At 35.8% G+C, this 18,102-nt stretch overlaps 1 protein-coding gene across 1 annotated transcript in view; it reads left to right on the top strand.

Annotated features, from left to right (window-relative positions):
- Nucleotides 1-18,102, top strand: part of DNAH12 (dynein axonemal heavy chain 12) — a 70,487-nt gene that overhangs the window by 14,460 nt on the left and 37,925 nt on the right. Inside the window, exons 15-34 of the mRNA XM_075713518.1 lie at nt 640-833; nt 1,750-1,987; nt 2,571-2,756; nt 3,122-3,322; nt 4,691-4,885; nt 5,094-5,215; nt 5,348-5,630; nt 6,259-6,378; nt 6,770-6,926; nt 7,163-7,335; nt 8,811-8,963; nt 9,384-9,623; nt 10,804-11,049; nt 11,362-11,481; nt 12,221-12,330; nt 13,205-13,388; nt 15,089-15,229; nt 16,169-16,252; nt 16,336-16,524; nt 17,191-17,310. Of these exons, the coding sequence (XP_075569633.1) occupies nt 640-833; nt 1,750-1,987; nt 2,571-2,756; nt 3,122-3,322; nt 4,691-4,885; nt 5,094-5,215; nt 5,348-5,630; nt 6,259-6,378; nt 6,770-6,926; nt 7,163-7,335; nt 8,811-8,963; nt 9,384-9,623; nt 10,804-11,049; nt 11,362-11,481; nt 12,221-12,330; nt 13,205-13,388; nt 15,089-15,229; nt 16,169-16,252; nt 16,336-16,524; nt 17,191-17,310 (3,456 nt within the window). The remainder of the gene's footprint in view (nt 1-639; nt 834-1,749; nt 1,988-2,570; nt 2,757-3,121; nt 3,323-4,690; nt 4,886-5,093; nt 5,216-5,347; nt 5,631-6,258; nt 6,379-6,769; nt 6,927-7,162; nt 7,336-8,810; nt 8,964-9,383; nt 9,624-10,803; nt 11,050-11,361; nt 11,482-12,220; nt 12,331-13,204; nt 13,389-15,088; nt 15,230-16,168; nt 16,253-16,335; nt 16,525-17,190; nt 17,311-18,102) is intronic.

Genomic DNA, 18,102 nt, shown 5'->3' with positions numbered 1-18,102 from the left:
TCAGTAGAATCAGAATTTCCTTCCCTGTTTTTGATATATTGAGGAACTGAAGGAAAAAATAGCAGGTTAGAAAGAGTGACTGGTAGCAGTTTGTTGGGGTGAGTTTTTTAATATTTTATTTTTTCTATGAATCTCAAAACTTGATTTTTCTGCTAATGAAGAGCAGACCACTGGCTCCAAAACTTTGCAGATTTCTAGAAGTATTTTATAATTGCCAGAGCCTGTCTTGTGCTTTAATTGGAGAGTATCACAATTGTGCTTAGTAATTTTGTTTTTTTAAAAACAAAACACTTCAAAGCACAAACAGAAATCCTAAGCTCCCAGTTGCCCTTATGATATGTCAGGTACATAAAAATGTGTATGCCTGCCTTCCTGGAACAGTGAATTTTAAAGCTCAAACATTTTGAAAATGGTTTTATACTCTTAAATTCAGTAATGGTAAAACCAACTTTATTTTTCTTAGTGTTAATCTGTGTTCTTCACAGTTTATCTACTCAAGGATAAGAAGGCAAGTTTTTAACTCATGTTTTCTAAAATTTTAATAAATATGAAGGCTTACTATCTTTTGATATCTTATTTTGATAGCTTTTCAGAGCATAACTTAGTTATCTCTGAAGACATACAATTATTTGATTTCAGTATGTGGCTGACCTGAGGGCATTACAGAAACGCATACAGGAGGCTGATGAAACAGTAGCTCTTATTAATAAAGAAGAGTCTCTGCTCGAATGGAAACTGAGTGACTTCCCACTCCTCGACAGCTTAAAAGTTGAGATTGAACCATATCAGAAACTCTTTCATCTTATACTGAAATGGCAGCGAACAGAAAAAAGGTAATTCAACGCTTGAAGTTAAATGAGGGAGAGCGGGAGAAACGCTTATGCTGGTTTTGTTCATGACAGATGTAGAATATGGATTTTTTTCTTAGAAACATTTACTTGTTATTAGCAATCCAAGTATAATAGTAATATAACTTACATATCAGGGTTTTTATTTTTAATTCAGCTAGACAAAATGTCAGGTTTTATTGTTTTGTTTTAATGTAGTGCAAAGGACTATATTGCATACTGTGTTCTAACTGTATTGGTCATGCTGGTGAAGCCTATAATAAGACAAACTCTGTGAAAGAAATGTGTTAGGAAGAAAAAATTTGGTTAGTTTTGAGGTATTTTATATACTAGAAAAGGAAGAAGTTCTATTAGAAAGCTCACAATCTGTGTGTAGTGAAAACCATTTTTAACCTAATGGCTGTCCAAAATGCCATGTAGATGTGCTCAAATGATTACATTGCTATCCGGTGGCTAGATGCTATCACAAAAACTGTGGTATGTCTGAGTCTAAAATAAGTGCGATTGTTTACCAGTTCCTGCACTCTTTGGAAGCTATAACATGATATGGCTAGAAAGTATGGAATTTTTTTTTTTTTTTTAAATACAAAGGCCTAGTATATTTTGATGTCATATGTTGATCTCTATCCAGAGCTTAACTTAAATATTTCTCAATCCATGCAGTTACTTGGTTTCAGTATGTGACTGACTTGAGAGAATTGCACAAATACACAGAAGAGGGTGATCAAGCCACCTTTAGATATGCATTAGAATTTTGCACAGAATGACAATAATTGGAAACAAGAGCTTTGCTCTAACTTAAATAACTATTAATCTACATCTAGTTTGTGTTGCAAAACAAAGTGTTAATTATTTGTGGACTATTTGTTATTCTGTTTTCTAACTTTGTGATTTTTCTCAGATGGATGGATGGTACCTTTTTGGAACTAAATGGGGAAAGCATGGAGGCTGAGGTTGATGAGTTTTTCAGAGAGATATACAAAGCATCAAGACTATTCCAACAAAAGCAGAAGAAAATTCAACAGGAGTGGAAAAAGACATCACAACACAGAACTGTAGAAGAGAAGACAGAAGAAACAAAGGCAAATCCAACTCTTACAATGTGTTCTTCCATTCTGGAGCAGATTAAAGACTTTAAGGTAAGAAGAGGTGAGGTATATTAATATTTGATGCTGAGGGACAAAGGCTAAATTCAGCACTCAGTAGAGGTAGGTGATGCAGTGTCAGAGACTCCTGTTATTACAGAGAGAGAGTGCGCTCTGAATCACCATTTCCAGATTCTGCTGTCCCATTGATTTTAATAAAATTTGATTTTGGATATCTTTGTAGTTTAGGAATGTGAATTGTTAAAGAGTGAACACACACAGGAGAAAAGTAATTTTTGGATGCAGAGAAACATTTAAGGATGTAGTTGGGAATTTTGAAATGGGACTATGTTATGTTAATGGCAGCCCAATTTAACATAACGTAGCTGAAAAATTGTTCCTTGTCTCTTTTCTGCTAAGACTGTGCTTAATAGTTTTATATTCCTTCTTCTGTAATTTACTACAATTATTGAGAAATGGAATGGATAACTGAATGGATCCATCTGCACTTTTCAGAAAAGATTTTCATGTCATCAGCTACTGCAGCAGAATTTTAAATGCACATCAAAGATGATTAAAAAGTTAAGACATAATGCACATCACAATTTTTACCTTATAAATGTTTTTCCTCAATTAGGAGAATATTCCCACTGTGACTATCTTTTGTAACCCTGGCATGAGAACTCGTCATTGGCAGCAGATGTCAAGTATAGTAGGATATGATTTAACACCAGATTCTGGAACTACCCTGAGAAAAGTTTTAAAGCAGAATCTAGCCCCTTATTTGGAAGAGTTTGAAGCTATAAGTATAGGTGCAAGCAAGGTAAGCATAGAGATTTGATAGTGTCAAATACAACATCAGGTCTCTTAGTGATGGCTTCTATGGTTTACTAGATTTTTTTGCCTTTGCCCTTCTGCAACAAAAGAGATTTGGTGAGACTTTGGCCCGTTAGGTCAAACAGTGAGTGTGTAAACATTTGTATCTCATGTAACATCATTAGTATTTCCTGAGTGTACTGCTTTCTGTGCACTAGCAAATGATATAGTAAGAAAAATTATAACAAGAAGTTAATTTATGCTGTTAGAGCAAAATAGCTTATTCAGCTAAATAAGGTTATATATTGAATTAGTGAGCTGGAAAAAAATAATGCAGTGACTAAAATAAACTATGTTCTTTTTAAACTGTAGGAATTTTCCTTGGAGAAAGCAATGCATGCCATGATGGAATCCTGGGGTTCAACTTCCTTCAGTACAACTCTGTACCGTGAGACTGGTATTCATATTCTGTCTGCAGTGGATGAGATTCAAGCTGTTCTCGATGATCAGATTATGAAAACTCAGACAATGAGAGGATCACATTTCATTAAACCATTTGACAAAGAAATCAGGGTACGATGACTACCATTTACCATTTATTATTTTTATTATTGCTAATAAGAACATTTAGTGATTTAATCCTTGAGTTTTGGACTCAAATTTTGAACTATAGTGTTTTCATTGGGGCAAGGAAACTTCTTGAGGGCTGGGAGAAGGTTTTTTAATCAGGCCTCAGAACAATGATGGCATTGCTTTGCACCTGCTTTTGTATTTTCAGGGCTAGGGTAGCCTTTGTGGTGCTTTTGTGGTAGGCAGCTAAACACCACACAACCATTCTCTCCCCAGTGGGATGGGGGAGAGAATTGGGGAAAAAAAGTAAAATTTGTGGTTTGAGCTAAAGGCAGTTTAATAGGTCAGCAAAGGAGGGGAAAATAATAATAATAATATACAAAGCAAGTGATACACAATGCAATTGCTCACCACCCACTGACTGATACCCAGCCAGTTCCCGAGCAGCAATCACTGCCCCCCAGCCAACCCCCCCCCAGTTTCTATACTGAGCATGACGTCACATGGTATAGAATACCCCTTGGGTCAGTTTGGATCAACTATTCTGGCTGTGCCCCCTCCCAGCTTCTTGTGCACCTGGCAGAGCATGGGAAGCTGCAAAGTCCTTGAGTAGTGTCAGCACTACTTAGCAACAACTAAACCATCAGTGTGTTATCAGCATTGTTCTCAAACTAAATCCGAAACACAGCACTGTGTCAGCTACTAGGAAGAAAATTAACTCCGTCCCAGCCGAAACCAGGACAGGTGCTAACACCATGACTATTGACAGGAGAGAAGCTGGTGAAATTGCTTTGCACTTACCCTCCCTAGTTCTTTGTTGGTTTATGTAGGAAGTCTTCAGGTTCAAGCAGGCTCAGTGAACATAGGTAGTATTTACCCTTTACAGGGAGCCTCTCCAGCCTCTTCCAGAGGTGTCTGCTATTGTTCACTTTAGGGACAGGATACTGGGCTGACTGGATGTCTCCTGTGATCTAGTGTGGCCTTTCTGGTATTCTTGTGTCCCTGCTCTAATTCAGCTGCACACCAAGAGCTCCTTGCTATGGGGACATGAAACAGAATTTGTCACTGGTAGCCTTATTACTTAACCATTAAGTTGTTAAAAGGTCATAGCACTAAAGTGATAACTGCATTTTGGAAAATTCATTTCCAGATAAGTTAAACCTTCTGAACTTCTTTGGCCATTTGTTTACGTGGAAGAACCTACATACTCCTAAATATTTTTCTTTTATTTTGTTTACTGCTAGACATTTTTATTTTCTCCTTGGGAACTAGAGTACCACATTGTCTATCTTTCCTGTATTTATTCTCTTTAATGTTAAAAATAACATTAAATCTAGATATTAAGGTAACATTCTTTAAATATTTATTAAGGAATGGGAAAATCGCTTAATTCAAATTCAGGAGATTATTGATGAATGGCTGAAAGTGCAAGCACAGTGGCTTTATTTGGAACCCATTTTTTCTTCTGAGGATATTATGCAACAGATGCCAGAAGAGGGGCGTCTCTTTCAGACTGTGGATAGATACTGGAGGGATATTATGAAGTATTGTGCCAAAGACCCAAAGGTAAGGAAAATATACGGTACTAAAAGGAAACAGTAGCTTCTCTCAGGTTTTTTTGTCAATGCTTTTGTTTTCAGAATATATACAATGAACTACTATATCAGTTGCTTAGGCTTTCTAGGAACAAGCCATGTTGTACATTATTTGAATACCTTCTACTGTTTGAAGTGTCTTATTTATAATTACAGTCTGCATGTGTTTGTTGTTACAGGTTCTTGTTGCTACTTCCTTGATAGGGTTATTGGAGAAGCTTCAGAACTGTAATGAGCTCCTTGACAAAATCATGAAAGGGCTTAATGCTTATCTTGAGAAAAAACGTCTCTTCTTTCCCCGGTATGATGAATTTTGGCTATTTAAAAAACAATGATTCTGAATGTTTATTTTGTTGTGAATGAAGTCAGCCTTTAAAGTAGCTTGATAATATAGTTGGCTTTTTTCTATTTTTTTTTCCTAAATTTCTTTTAGCTTCTTTTTCTTGTCTAATGATGAAATGTTGGAGATCTTGTCAGAGACTAAGGATCCTCTCAGAGTTCAGCCTCACTTGAAGAAGTGTTTTGAAGGCATTGCTAAGCTACATTTCCTTCCCAATTTGGATATTAAAGCAATGTATAGTTCTGAAGGCGAGCGTGTAGAACTGATTTCAACCATTTCTACTTCTGAAGCTCGAGGTGCAGTGGAGAAGTGGTTAATTCAAGTAGAAGATATTATGCTGAAGAGTATACATGATGTTATTGCTAGATCAAGAATGGTATGGGTTTTGTAATAATTTAATAACTATGGCACAAATAGACCTTTCTTTATTTTAAGGCTGTCTCTTGGCTTCCTAAAATTCCTCCTGAACACAAGAGTTGATCAAGTTATGGGGCCAGGACCAAGTTAACAGGACTTGTATTTATAGACTGGTGAGATAAGTAAGATTTTAGTTTGAGTAAGAATCGTCGTCTTCCTGTAACACTGGATATAAATTCTTTTAAAAGCTTGGCAGCAATACTGTGTTTATAGCATATATCACCTGATGTAAATATATTATTCAGGTTTTTTTATTTAATTGCAAGTTAGAAATACAACAGTTGTAATATGTTTGCTCCCTCCTAAAAGAAAATCATTAGCCAGAAAATGTTTCTTTGTATGAAGTTAGGAAGTTGTCATTATTTACATAATATGGAAAGACAATTGCAAGAATCTTTAAAATTATTTGATAACAAATTGCAAATCTAAGGGGAAAAGAGCATTTAAAAGTTCGTTTGGACTTTGAAAATAGGAAAATAATATTTTTTAGCAAAGAATGTTAATAGCATCCCATTATATGCTTCTGTATTACATTATGATACATATGCACTGACACTGTATTTGTATACTGCATTTAACTCTTTCAGGCATATCTAGAGACTGAGAGAAAAAGATGGGTTCTGGAGTGGCCTGGACAAGTAGTGTTGTGTGTGTCTCAAATGTTCTGGACAAGTGAGGTACATGAAGTTCTTTGCAGCGGACCAGAGGTACTTCGTAATGCATAATCATTTTTAAAAAATCTTTATTAATTTTTCATTTCAGCTTATGTATTTTGCTTAATCAAATATTTTTCTACAATCAAAATAAAATTTGAAAAAGGATCTGCATATGTGTTTGATATACATGAATTTATATACAGTGATTTATACCTTTGATTCAAGTACTTGAATATTCTTGTTTAGAGCAAGCATAGATTAAAATGTAGCTTTGCAACATAAATGCATAACTGTGAATGAGAGAGAAGTTGATGCAAAAACATGGCAATGTAAAAGAATGGCTTAATAACCGATCTTCATTAAGATATTTAGTCAACATGAAGAAGTCTGGATACCTGAAACTGTCATATAATCAGTTTCATAATTACCTTTCTTCTCCTAGGGTTTAAAGGATTATTACGATACACTTCAGGTTCAGCTTAATGATATTGTAGAGCTGGTGAGAGGAAAACTGTCAAAGCAAGCAAGGACTACGCTGGGTGCCTTGGTTACTATTGATGTTCATGCTAGAGACGTCCTCATGGAAATGATTGAAAGTGGTAATCGTCTTTTAAAACATTTTCTTTCACATGTGTCTTAATACATAGTTAATTAAAAATAGTTAACCAATCTGATTTTGCTGCCTAAAATACAACAATATTAAGATATGTATGTGAGTATTTGCATGTGAGCACCAACATTAATAATTTCAAAGCCGTTTTTAAATTTAAACCTAATAGAAAATCCAGTTATCTAAAACATCTTTTATGATTGCCTTCAATTCTGTGTTTATCAGGTGTGCGGAGTGAAACAGACTTTCAGTGGCTTGCACAACTACGATATTATTGGGAATTTGAGAACGTTCATGTCTGCATCATTAATTGCAACGTAAAATATGCCTATGAGTACCTTGGAAACTCACCACGCCTTGTCATTACTCCTCTTACAGACAGGTGTTACCGCACCTTGGTATGATCTTCCACCAGTGCTACTAACTACTGTATTTACTGTAGTATAGTATTTCTTACACTGTTCATTACAGGCATACTTTTAGCACTTGCAGTTGCTGTCAGATTGTGATATTTCTGTTAAAATGTGGTTTTCAAAGATTGCAATTTCTATAGAATATTGAACATGAAACTGATTTATAACAACAAATCTGGACAGCCCACCCACGTGACTGAAACATTAGTGGATTGTTCTGTTGTGGATGTGTTTTTTGAAGTACAAACAGAAAAAACACCCAATATTTTTATTGCTGTCCAGATTACAAGAACACAAAATCCTTTTCTGATGTTGCTATATAAAATGGTGAAGGATCCACTTGTGATCATATTGTTCCTAACACTAGTACAACAGTTCGGCAACTTTTTAATATCCCTACTCTTGTTACAGATGTGTATTATTGTACTGGTCTATCCTCAACTAACCTGACAACTGCAAGTTATCAAAGTAATCTCACATATGGCTTTTCTGACTAACATTTACTGCAGTTTATTTGGCTGGAGTACGGTTTCAAGTTTTACAAGGCACCATCCTCCTCCTGCTTTAAGATGATAATTTTCATGCTCTGGAGACCTAATCACAAACTCCGTAGGGTTTAAGAAAGAAAAGGTCTGAAAAGACCTGACTGATGCATCTGAAGATATTTTTTTGCCCTTTCTGGGGCTTCAATTTTTGTGCTATGGTTCTAGCTGATGCTTGGTACCTATTTGTCAAAACATGAAGGTACATTGGTGTGCGAGGACGATGCAGCTGGTAGTCTGTTTCTTTTTTAAGCTCACAGACCCCGAATCTTGGAGCAAAGCAGTTGGAATCCTCGTACCCTGGCAAATGGAAATTCGTCCTTTGCCCACAAAGGTCTTAATACAGTACTGCCAGTGCTTGTCAATATAGATGTGGCCCTGTAACTGTGGACTGGAAGCCAAATACATCTGGGCTTTTGTTTAGAGTCTGCAACTTCTTTTTTTTCTGTCAGATTTTCCTCCTACTTCAGTGGAGAAAATATGGAATGGTCAATGGAATACAAATGCCACAAAGGGGGACAATGTGGGAAACAAAAAGGAAAGAGGAAAAAAAGTATATTAAAGGAGAAACAGAGATAGAAAAGAGTAGCAAACAAGTAATTGCATCAAATTTAATTTGAAAGATTTATCTAAGCAAGAACTGAAAGACTGGGTCCAATAAAGTTCGAGTAACTAATCACAGTCATGGTGATAATAAAACTAAACTCTCTGTTAGGGTCAAAATTCAATTCTCTTGTATATAGTTCCAAGCTGTAAGTAAATTTCAGATTATTTTTTAATTAGCATTACGATACTTTTTATGTTAGTTTCATACAGTCATTGTATCTATCTAGTGCAATTTAATTTAACATTTTCATTCAGAATAATTTCATATGAATGAAGTACTAATAGTTTCCATAAACTATTTCTCTGTCTTAGATTGGAGCCTTTTACTTAAACCTTGGTGGTGCCCCAGAGGGTCCAGCAGGGACAGGTAAAACAGAGACCACCAAAGATCTGGCTAAAGCTCTTGCTGTTCAGTGTGTTGTCTTCAACTGCTCTGATGGCCTCGATTACCTGGCAATGGGAAAGGTAAATACAAAATAAATGTCACTCTTTGTATATTATTTTTTAGGATGAAAATTGTAGGGTGCCTACTTTGCAGAGACACTTAAATAAATGCGTCACCTGTGGTCTGCTGCCCTTGGACACTACATACTGTTCTCTACAAATGTTTAATTTTCTGTGCTTCACGAAATCCTGTTAAGTCACTAATTAAAACATGTAAAGAAACAAGAGTTCACAGGATCAGGATCTTCTAATTTAGCTTTCTTTAGAACCAGGAAAAGACTTTGTTCTTCAGTACATCACTGATCTTTGCTCTAAACAGGCTTAGATATTATCATAATTGAATCTTTCATGTAATTAAACTTCCAACGTGATACTCTTAGTTTCTTTTGAGTCTTCTAAGATTCTGTTAGTGATATTATTTCTACCTTTCTTCATTTGCAGTTTTTCAAAGGTTTAGCTTCATCAGGTGCGTGGGCGTGTTTTGATGAATTCAATCGCATTGAACTGGAAGTACTGTCTGTTGTGGCACAGCAGATCCTTTGCATCCAGAGAGCCATACAGATAAAGCTAGAAACATTTATTTTTGAAGGAACTGAACTGAAGCTTAACCCCAACTGTTTTGTAGCTATTACTATGAATCCAGGTTACGCAGGACGTTCTGAACTTCCAGATAATCTGAAGGTAAAATAATAAAATACATGCTTCTGCTTAAGAATGAATTTTCAAAGAAGTTGAGGGACACATGTATTGCTGGTATTCAGACGGTACCACCTGGAATACTCTACCCTTAATTGGTTTAGTGGTGGACTTGGTAATGTTAGGTCAATGGTTGGACTGGATGATCTTAAAGGTCTTTTCCAACCTAAACGATTCTGTGATTCCGATATACTTGTTATGCTATTTAGACATACTAAGCTTCTTTTTCTTCCTTCTTCCCTCCCCCCACCCCACCCCCCAGTACTTTGTTCTTTATGAAGGAATTTGAAATATTTTTTTTATTTTCTTGTGTTTATTAGTGTTTTTCATGATTATTTTTCCAGGCCAAAGGCTGCAATGCTGTACATTGCATTTTTTGTAGTCTTATTTTTTACATTGCATTTATTGTAGTCTTATTTAAAGCGAACTATACTTAATACATGTAATTAATTTGCTTAGATTACCTGATTAAATAAAATCTTTGAGATGATTGTTTTGACTAGATCAGCTGTTTCACTGAGGAGGCTTGGTTTTAGCATAATCTGGAGCCTTTTGGAGCAGCATCAAGACTTACGACTCAGCATGGCACAGGGCTACTGGGCCAGAGCAAGTTGCCTCAGTGGGAGCTATACTGTGCATGCTAACTTAAAGGAGAGTTAATGCAGCATGAAGAGTATACCAGCTGCAGATTACTTAAAGAAAGGAAGTACATTCTCTCACCTGCCATGTACAACACCTTCTTTCACTTACTGCTGTGTTGGATGTGTCAGTGTAACGGGCAAACTGCATTCTTGAGATAGTGATGAGGGAAAAGAGCTGGGAGGGACAGTGTCTTTTCTGCACCGCATTGTACATTGAGATGGATCTTGATGACAGCTTACTTATGTTAGCTTCCTAGTGAGTCATAAGCTGCAAACATTGATAATTCTTCTATTTCATTGGCTCCCAAATCTTCTGCAGGCCACTGCTTTTCAGTGTAACCATTTTAAATGATCCACAGCTTACCTAATCATATTAAGCAGTACTTAATTTAAAATGCTGTTATTATTTTCAGTTAGAAATGCTGTGATGGGATGAATACTGATCCATCACCTGCAAAAGTTCTGAATTACTTTCCATTCCTTAATTAATTATTTAAAGAGACTTCTTTTGGTATGTATTTCAGGTTCTTTTCCGAACAGTAGCCATGATGGTTCCTAACTATGCTCTGATAGCAGAAATTTCGCTCTATTCGTATGGATTTTTGAATGCTAAGTCACTGTCAGTGAAGATAGTAATGACCTACAGGCTTTGTTCAGAACAGCTTTCCTCTCAGTATCACTATGACTATGGTATGCGAGCAGTTAAAGCTGTGTTGGTGGCCGCTGGGAATCTAAAATTGAAATTTCCCACAGAAGATGAAGATATATTGGTGAGTTCCTGAGGGAATAATTCTTAAGGAATTTTACAGATGCATGCAGTTCTGAGTTCTGAAGGGAGTTCCACCACGTCTTGTCAGATCACTGATCCACATTTCTTAGTTTCCGTATTTGTGAAATGAAGATGATAAAATACGTGCTGTGCTTTCCAGTGCTATGCTGGTGATGCACAGTTGTGCTTGACTGCTTATCAAAGGCACCATTTAATTAATTAATCTTTATTGCATGTTAGACTATTTTAATTAATGAACAGTTTATTCTGTGTTTTTAATAAGAACAGTAAAATGTATATTTGTTTCCTCTAGCTTCTTAGATCAATTAAGGATGTGAACGAGCCCAAATTTTTGGCACATGATATACCTCTGTTCATGGGTATAACTAGTGATTTATTTCCTGGAATCAAGCTTCCCGATGCAGACTACAATGTAAGTACACTTGTAACTTTTCCTTGGTTGTAATTATTGTGGGTTGTTTTGTGTTGTGTTTTGTTTTTAACCAAGTGTAATTAATACAGTAATTTGTGAGTTACTGCAAGATAAGGAAAATTACTGAATGTTTGCAATGAAACTTAGTACCAAAGAAAGTTCTTGTGTCTGTTCTAAATATTATCCACATCTGAGTTCCCTTACATCCAGAAAGGTTGTGTAAGGCGTCCTACAGATTGGAGATTGATCTGCATATTTACCAAATTTTGGGGTCTTTTGCTGATTTCTTTCCTAATTTTTGGACATGATTAAGTGAGATTAGGCTTTGTGTTTGTATTTTCTTTTGTTTATAGCAACAATTAAAGCATAGTTCCTTTGTAGGAGGATGGTTGGGAAGAGGAGCATGTTGGAAAAGACAAAATGGATTAACGTTTTTAAAAATTTCCAGTAAATACTGGAGTCTTGTTAAAAGTGTATTGTTCCAAAGCACACTGTTGGTTTCCTGATGGTGATATGCCTTCTCCTCAAGATAAAAATTGCCATTAACTGCTGTTCTAGCATATGAAGTGCAGAAGTGATTTTTTCTTTTTCCAGGGATGTTTGCTATCTTCTGATTAATAGTATTTCAGTTATTGATTAATTTGAAACCCTTATTGATGAGCATAGACTGTTCTACTCTAGTCCAAGACAGTAATTTAAATTGTAGCAGTGATAAGATTATGATCTGTTTTGATTTTAGGATTTTCTGGAATGTGCCAACGAATGTTGCGTTCGACATAATGTCCAACCTGTAAAAGCTTTTATAGAGAAAATGATACAGACATATGAAATGATGATTGTTAGACATGGGTAAGATTCTCATTACTCTTTCACAAGCAGTATTTTTTGTAATTTTGGCTTATACTGTAGTGGTTATTTATATCAAATATAAAAGGTCTTAAGGGTGGCAAAATGTTTCTATTTGTATTGGAACAGCTGGTCACCAATACTGCTTTTACATGTACCAGAATTCTTGTAAATGTACGTCTGGGGAATTGTACTACTTCTGATATCGGAAGTAGCCTCACCTGTGTAATGATTTTAGGTGCAGATATCATTATGGTGAAGACTTAGGACTGTAAAAGTTTGTCTGTATTAAAATATTAGTTACCAGATCTCTTCTGTTTTATTCCTAACTCTTATTACTGAATACCGACTGTGTGGAGAAAATACATATGATATGACATTAGTCATATGATTGTTACTATTCAGCTCATTAATTAATCTTTTCAGTGTGACATTTTTGTAGTCGCATCCCTCTGCTGCATGACTAAAAAAGTTATTTTGAAATGTGGGCGAAGATAGTTTGGGGGGGGTGTAGTACATGTTCCTACTGTTTGTGTTCTTCTAGAACTTTGTTATAAACTCTGTCTAGACTGAAAAGAAACTAGAAAGTAATCTTTGATTCAGCAAATAAATGGACTAGTGCGGTGGTAAATCTATGTTTTAGAGGACAAGTTGCGTACAGCAGCTGTGCAATCAGATTTGCATGTGCAAATAAAACTGTTTTTGCCTAAGTGATGTTTCCTATATACAAACCACATCTATTTGCTCTGCTTTTTGAAAATTAGTTGAAAATTAGCTTTAAGCATATGAATGATGCTGTTGGCCTTCATGTGGTCTGTAAAAGTCTAAATTGCAAGACAAATTTACTAATAGCCTTTTTTTTTTTCCCATCTAACAGCTTTATGCTGGTAGGGGAATCTTTTTCTGGGAAGACCAAAGTTCTACATGTGTTAGCAGATACACTGTCTCTTATGAAAGAGCGTGGTTATGGTGAAGAAGAAAAAGTAATTTTTAGAACTGTGAATCCAAAATCAATCACTATGGGTCAGCTTTTTGGGCAGTTTGATACAGTATCCCATGAGGTAATGTATGTTTTAAAAATAGTGTACAGTAATTGCCCACCTTTATCTGTTTCTTCCTCTCACCTGCTGTGGCTTTCGTGGGGTTTGTATGAGTGCACTTGTGTAAGTGTGTTCTAACTTTAGGTTAACTCATGGTGTCATTCCACAGTTGTTTTCAGGGGCAGGAAAGGCAGTTTGCAAGGTTCCTGCTTGTGGTTTTTAAGTCCCAATTCCAGACAGCATTTCTTCATCTGTTCCCTGGACTCCAGGCAGTGTTTATAGGGCTGTGCTATAAAATAAATTACTGGTTTCATTTTAAGAAAAAAGAAGCAAACATAACAGTATGGGTTCAAGACTAGGAGCTAACAATACTGTCTGCTTTTTCTGCTTTGTAGTATTTCTAGTGTTGTGGGGTTTTTTTTCCCTTTTCCTGTATTTGTCAGTGTCCTGGTTTTGGCTGAGATAGAGTTAATTTTCTTCCTAGTAGCTGACACAGTGCTGTGTTTTGGATTTAGTTTGAGAATAATGCTGATAACACACTGATGGTTTAGTTGTTGCTAAGTAGTGCTGACACTACTCAAGGACTTTTCAGCTTCCCATGCTCTGCCAGGTGCACAAGAAGCTGGGAGGGGGCACAGCCAGGAGAGCTGACCCAAACTGGCCAAAGGGCTATTCCATACCATATGATGTCATGCACAGTATAGAAACTGGGGGGAGTTGGCTCGGGGGCAGAGACAGCTGCTCGGGAACTGGCTGGGTGTCAGTCGGCAGGTGGTGAGAAATTGCATTGTACCTCACTTATTTTTTATATTATTACTATTATTATTACTACTACTACTATTATTATTTTCCATTCCGTTGCTGTCCTATTAAACTGTCTTTATCACAACCCACGAATTTTACTTCCCGCCCCCCCTCTTCCCCCCGATTCTCTTGCCTGTCCTGCAGGGAGGGGAGGAGTGAGCGAACTGTGTGGTGTTTAGCTGCCTACTGTGTTAAACCACAACAGTCAGACCTCTGTTACTCTGGATTGTAAACCGTTGAATTCAAAATTTTATTATTTTAAACACAGATCAGAACACAATTGTAATTTTTATTTTAACTAATACTTTTATGGCTTGTTTTAAATTGGTGTATAAAGAAATGCAGTACCAAGTGTGTATGCAGTTATGTAGGTTTAAATATGCAAGAAAAAGCAATACCATTCTGAGGGTCATTGTCCTAGTATAGTTGCATCCATGCTAGGAAATCATACCAAACTTAACAGTATTCATTTCTCTGTCTATTCCTAACCAGTATAATCAAAGTAATGCAAAAATATCTAGAAAAACTTATAAACTTAGGGGTCCCCAAGTCTGAAACTTAGGCTTGGAGAAGAAACACTATGAAGAGGTGAATGTGAAATAGTGAAACTTAGGGTGACTCTGGAGAGAAACAGATGCAAGACAGAGCAGAAGCACTTCTACGTTTCTGTAAATTGAATTGCTGGTCTTCTGTTATAATATTTTTAATGTAAAAAAACCATTATTTTAAAATTTGCTGATGTTGCATGACCCTCAGTGAAACTGCAAAGTTATGTTCCGCTCTGTGTGGAACAAGAGCAGAATAATTAAAAGAGAGGAATAATGAAAAGGAAATGGAAGGGTTTTGTGTTAATTGCAGTTTAAATTGTACTATGTATAGTATGCCTTACTTTTCATTCCTATGTTCTCCTCCTCTAGTGGACAGATGGTGTAATTGCTAATACTTTCAGAGAATTTGCATTATCTGAGACTCCTGAACGCAAATGGGTTATCTTTGATGGCCCAATTGATACCCTGTGGATAGAAAGCATGAACACAGTTCTGGATGACAACAAAAAGGTATCAGTCAGTAGAAATAAATGCCTAAATAAAATAACATGACATTTTGTAAATATTCTTCTACATATAAAACCACAAATGCAAGCAGCAGTGCCTGCCATTTGAAAAGAGCACGTGCAGGGTGGCTTTGGTAACAAGTTGTAAGCTTTTTTTTTGGTTGGCTTTATTGTTTTTTTTTTAACTTTACTTTATGGGAATCATATTCACAGAATCAACTCATTGCTGTAAGATATTAAATGTATAGTATTTCCTTAATGTCGTATTGTTTGTAACATAAATAGTTGAAATTTAAATTTTAAAAAATACATTTAATCATATTTAATGTAAATCCCACAGTTTCAAAACTTGCACAGACTTAGGCACTTATATTTAAAGACAATCCTAAGACACAAAGGGTTGTATTTTCAAAATTAATGATTTCTGAAGTCAAAGTTGTAACCGTATAGCACTTTTGTAAATGGGCCTTAGGAATCTCAAAGTGAATATAAAAATTAGAGACGACATTTTAAGTTTAAGTTTAAGTTCTGGATGATAGCATGCCAAAATACACAAACTGGACTTTTATTTTAATAGGTAGGAATGGTGGGTCTCCAGCTGGAATGCTTCAGTATTAGCAACAGTAGCAGCAGATATCCTTTCTCCTTTCAGCTTGCTGTCTTTTCTTTATCCTGTCATGTGCAAGATTGATAGTTACCTGTAACGAACCTACTGGTAGGAAAATGTGGAGTACTATGGTTTAAGTGAAGAATTTAGCTAAAGCTTGAAAAAAATAATCACTGCTCCAAGTGATTGAACATTTTATGCGGTTGACCTTGTCTTTGGTTATACTTGGTTTTGCTGATTTTCATATAGAACTCTGCTGTGATAGGAAGCATAATTTACAACTAATTTTTTTTTTTCTAATCTTGCTTGTAATTTTTTTTTTTATTATTATTAAAGCTTTGTTTGATGAGTGGGGAAATCATCCAAATGTCCCTTCAGATGAATCTTATTTTTGAAACAATGGATCTTTCCCAGGCATCAGTAAGTTTTGTATTTAATGAAAATATGAAGCGAAGTTCAATACATTAAATGTATAATAAAACGAGTTTACAATTTTTCCTTAGCCTGCTACAGTCAGTCGTTGTGGCATGATTTATTTGGAACCTTCTCAACTGGGCTGGAGGCCACTTGTTACCTCTTGGTTGAGTAAACTGCCTGAACCCCTTAACTTAAAGGGACATCAAGATCTTCTGCAGGGACTTTTTGATTGGTTAGTACCACCAGCGTTAAGACTCCGTCGGAGACAGTGCAAGGTATTTTTTGCCATTTTTTCCTGCAATAGCTAGGTGGCCATTTCCATTCTGTTACCCTTGGTAGGGAGGGACTATTCTCTCATGACAAGCACAATTAGAATGAATATGCAGCAGCCCCCTGTTGTTTTGAGAAGGGCAACTCTTGGGTCCAGTTTGGAAAGTTAAAATGAGAGTGTTAGGTAAGACTCATATTGTAAATTGATCATAGTTTTTGCCTTGTTCTTTTCAAAAGTAAAGTAAATATTTAAAGCGTTGAGTGGAAAGTCTTCCCAAGAGAGTTTTGTGCATGTATTTTTTTCTTTAAAGACATCATGTTGAATAGGGAAGTACTTTTTTAAGTGTTAGGGGAAACGTACATGTAGTTCCTTGCAAACTCTGTGTGATATAGTGCTTAGACCTTTGCTCATGTATTGCTGTAGTTACTTATGTAAGATGTATGATTGTAGTGGTCACATGGTAGCCGTGAACATGGTTAACAAGCTAAATGTCTTGACATTTCAAGGCTAGAAGAGGGCAAATGATCTTTTGAATAAAAGTCAGTGTAAACCTTGCCTTCAAATATTTGTTCAGAATTAGCTAATTGTCTAATTATTTCAGTATTTTAGCTGCAAAAGATAAACTAACTGAACAGGTAAAGTATAATACCCATCCTTTTGTATCTCTTAGGAACTGGTACCTACAAGCGACACCAATGTTATAGTAGCTCTTACACGGCTTTTTGAAATGTTGATTTGTCAAACTGTGCAAGAAGATCCCACCAACAGAAACATCTGTGCATGGATTATGGTTGGTTTTTTTAACCTGTAGAGAAATGTATATCTGTTTCTGCATATGCTGATCTTCAAAAATAATTGGACTAATCAAAACAACTTTAATTTGGGATAAGAGACATGTGAAACAATTTTGCTACCTCCTTGCTCCCTCCCCCCAAACTTTGGAGATGCCCAGATGAGACACAAGTCTTAGAAGTAACAAATATGATTAAATATTTTACTATTTTTCCAATTAACTGGGATAAGTAGTGTTTTTGTTAAATGTGCTTTTTAACCAATGAAGTAATTAGCTAAAGCAAAGTGTCCTGTTTCCCTTAAAGTAAATAAAAGTTCACATAATACTGATTGGCTTGTTTGAGCAAAATTTCCTTGGGAAGAGTGTTTTCCGAGAGTTATAAGGTCAGACAGAGTGTCCAACTAATATATGACAGTTCTTATGAAAAGCTAAAGAAAACAGAATGTAAAAGTATTGATTTAAAATTGAATTAGAAAATTCCAAGATCCTGGTTTGCAGTTAGAAAATCCTGAGACCACATGATTGAACTCATCTCAGGCTTTGTCATGTCACATAATGCTTTAGTCAGTGGCCTTTATTTTTTTGTTCTGTCTGGCTGTATGTCTATCTATCTATCTATCTCCTTGAATAAGGTTTTTTGTTTGCTCTGTCTTTAATCAGATTTCTAAATCTCTTTAGACCAGGCCTATTCAAGGGTAACTTGTAACACCTATCTGCTTAACAGTATTTTTCAGAATTGTTTGTTAATCAGGCTGTACAAAGTTCATATAATATGTCAACTTTTTAGAC

This window comes from Pelecanus crispus, chromosome 7 (genome assembly GCF_030463565.1).
Source record: "Pelecanus crispus isolate bPelCri1 chromosome 7, bPelCri1.pri, whole genome shotgun sequence".
In the NCBI taxonomy this organism is placed as follows: domain Eukaryota; kingdom Metazoa; phylum Chordata; class Aves; order Pelecaniformes; family Pelecanidae; genus Pelecanus; species Pelecanus crispus.
This window is presented reverse-complemented; position numbering and strand designations above follow the sequence as displayed.